The 2,280-nt window shown below is 46.0% G+C and overlaps 1 protein-coding gene across 1 annotated transcript in view; it reads left to right on the forward strand.

Moving 5' to 3' along the window:
• Positions 1-1,979: 1,979 nt before the first annotated feature.
• The window catches only part of LOC103356383 (semaphorin-3D-like), a 44,338-nt gene continuing 44,037 nt past the window's right edge, over positions 1,980-2,280 (forward strand). Inside the window, exon 1 of the mRNA XM_008280490.1 lies at positions 1,980-2,259. Within this exon, the coding sequence (XP_008278712.1) occupies positions 1,980-2,259 (280 nt within the window). The remainder of the gene's footprint in view (positions 2,260-2,280) is intronic.

Here is a 2,280-nt window from a genome sequence, read left to right on the forward strand (position 1 = left end):
AGACTGAGAGCGACGCCGTAGAATCAGTGTCAACAGGCAGACTCGATCCAGATGTTCAGGTTCTGCTCACACGTGTTCTGACAGTTGCACAATCTGCTGCTGCGCTGACCCAGAACCTGCAGCCGCTAAACCCAGAACCTCGCTGCGCTCCGCTGGCTCACACAACAACAGAACCTGGACGGGCTTCAGTCACCTGTTGTCTGGACCTGAAGAGGAACCGAGCAGCAGCAGAAACACAGGAGCCGGGTCGGTTCCAGATGATTTATCGTCATGTTTGTGCATCACCGGCGCTCCTGAGCTGCACCGTCACAGCTCACTGAGTTCTGATTCAGGACCCAAAGTTCTGTAAGGTACCGATGTTGAGAATTACATCGGATTGTTTTTTTAGTTTCAGCCTTTGAAACAAAACATCTGTAGTTTAATATCTCCAGACGTTGAACTCCTACAGCCGTGAACTCTGTATGAAATCACCTGAACCGGACCAAACAACCAGAACCAGACTCTGAGTGAACAATAAAATAAATATGATGGAGACAGAAGGACAGAGAAGGACCACAGAACCACAGAACAGCAATAAAACGGTGCAAAAGGTCCAATAACGGAACAAAAACAACCACAGAGAGATTCAAGGTGAACAATAAGAGACACGAAACGATCCCAGCAGCTGATTTAACAAAATAACGTCAAAAAAAAAAGTTTGTGTTTCTGCATTTTGTTCATAAAGTTTAGACTCTAAACACAGCCGATCATTATTCTGGGTTTATTCCTCGACGGTTCTGGTTCTGCTTCGCCGGCTGATTTATCTTCAGAACTCTGAGCTCCGTTTTTATCCGACCAGTCAAACACACAACATGTTGAGCTTAGAATCCAGTAAATCCTCCTTTAATGAATCGGTTATCATCAGCTCGTTATCGTCATCAAGTCCAGAATCATTTATTATTTTATTCATTAAATGTCAAACAGCTGCCGTTTGCTTCACTACTGGTCTCAGTCTTTGGACAAAATCCCACTTTTACCCCCAAAAAACAGCCAAATCCATAAAAATATGGATGTTTTGAATGCAATCAAACATAAAATCTGCACTTTTCAGACACCGAATGTTTCCATCAAACCTTCATAAACAATAAATAGAGTTCCATCAAACAGCTCATTTACGGCTGCAGCTCATGAATATTTAAATTCTCCATGAATTAGCGTCTAGATTCATTTAATAGTTCATCGATAAAGAATAGACAAGAGCTTCTGTGGCTGATGTCAGAAAAAACGTGACGCTAAGATCCACACAGTGAGATGATAGAAGACGAGTTTATCTTTATTTATGGTCCTTTTAGGGCTTTTTGCTGATAAAACGCTGAACAGACGAACGTTCAGTGGAGCCAGTAGTTGGTCCTCCTCAGCAGGAGATAAAGAAGAGATAAATGTTCAGGTTGAGAAGCTAAACAAAGCAGAGGGACGGATAGAGATGGTCAGATATCATCAGAGAAGAGCTTCACGCGAGAGAGGAGGAGCTGCAGTGGATCAAGATGTGAGGAAGCAGGAGGAGATGCTTAAAGGTGAAGTAGGCGGATGACAGCAGGGAGGACGGAGAGGAGACGCTAAATCCTGGTCAGGATTACAGCCGGGGCAGAAATATAAGAGCATCAGAGAGATCGGATCCGGAGATAAAAGAACTGAATCAGGAGGACTGAAGGAGGCGAGCAGCAGTCTGATGTGAATAAAGGAGGTGGAACAGAGGAGGGATATCTGGGAGTGAAGAACTCCACCGATAAATCATCCCAGCAGTTAAAACCAGATTCTTCAGCATCTCTCGAGCAGCCGTCCACGTTCCCACCTCGCCTCCCGTAAACATCATAAAACTCCTCGAGCCGTCCGGCCGGAGCGACTCGCCGCGACTCTCCGGGGAGACGGAGGTCAGAGAAAACATCTGAGGCATCTGGAGGCGCTGATTTTACAGCAGAGGTCAAGAGTTCACAGCGTTGATGCAACAGATACCGACCTCCAACACCTCCAACACCTCCAACACCTCCAACACCTCCAACATCTTCACATCCATCAACACCTCCAACACCTCTAGCACCTCCAACATCTTCACATCCATCAACACCTCCAACACCTCTAGCACCTGCAACACCTCCAACATCTTCAATACCTGCAACACCTCCAACACCTACAACACCTTCAACACCTCCAGCACCTTCAACACCTCCAACACCTCCAACACCTACAACACCTCCAACACCTCCAACACCTTCAACACCTGCAACACCTTCAACACCTCCA

The sequence above is a fragment of the Stegastes partitus genome, unplaced genomic scaffold (genome assembly GCF_000690725.1).
Source record: "Stegastes partitus isolate 25-593 unplaced genomic scaffold, Stegastes_partitus-1.0.2 Scaffold196, whole genome shotgun sequence".
NCBI lineage: Eukaryota > Metazoa > Chordata > Actinopteri > Pomacentridae > Stegastes > Stegastes partitus.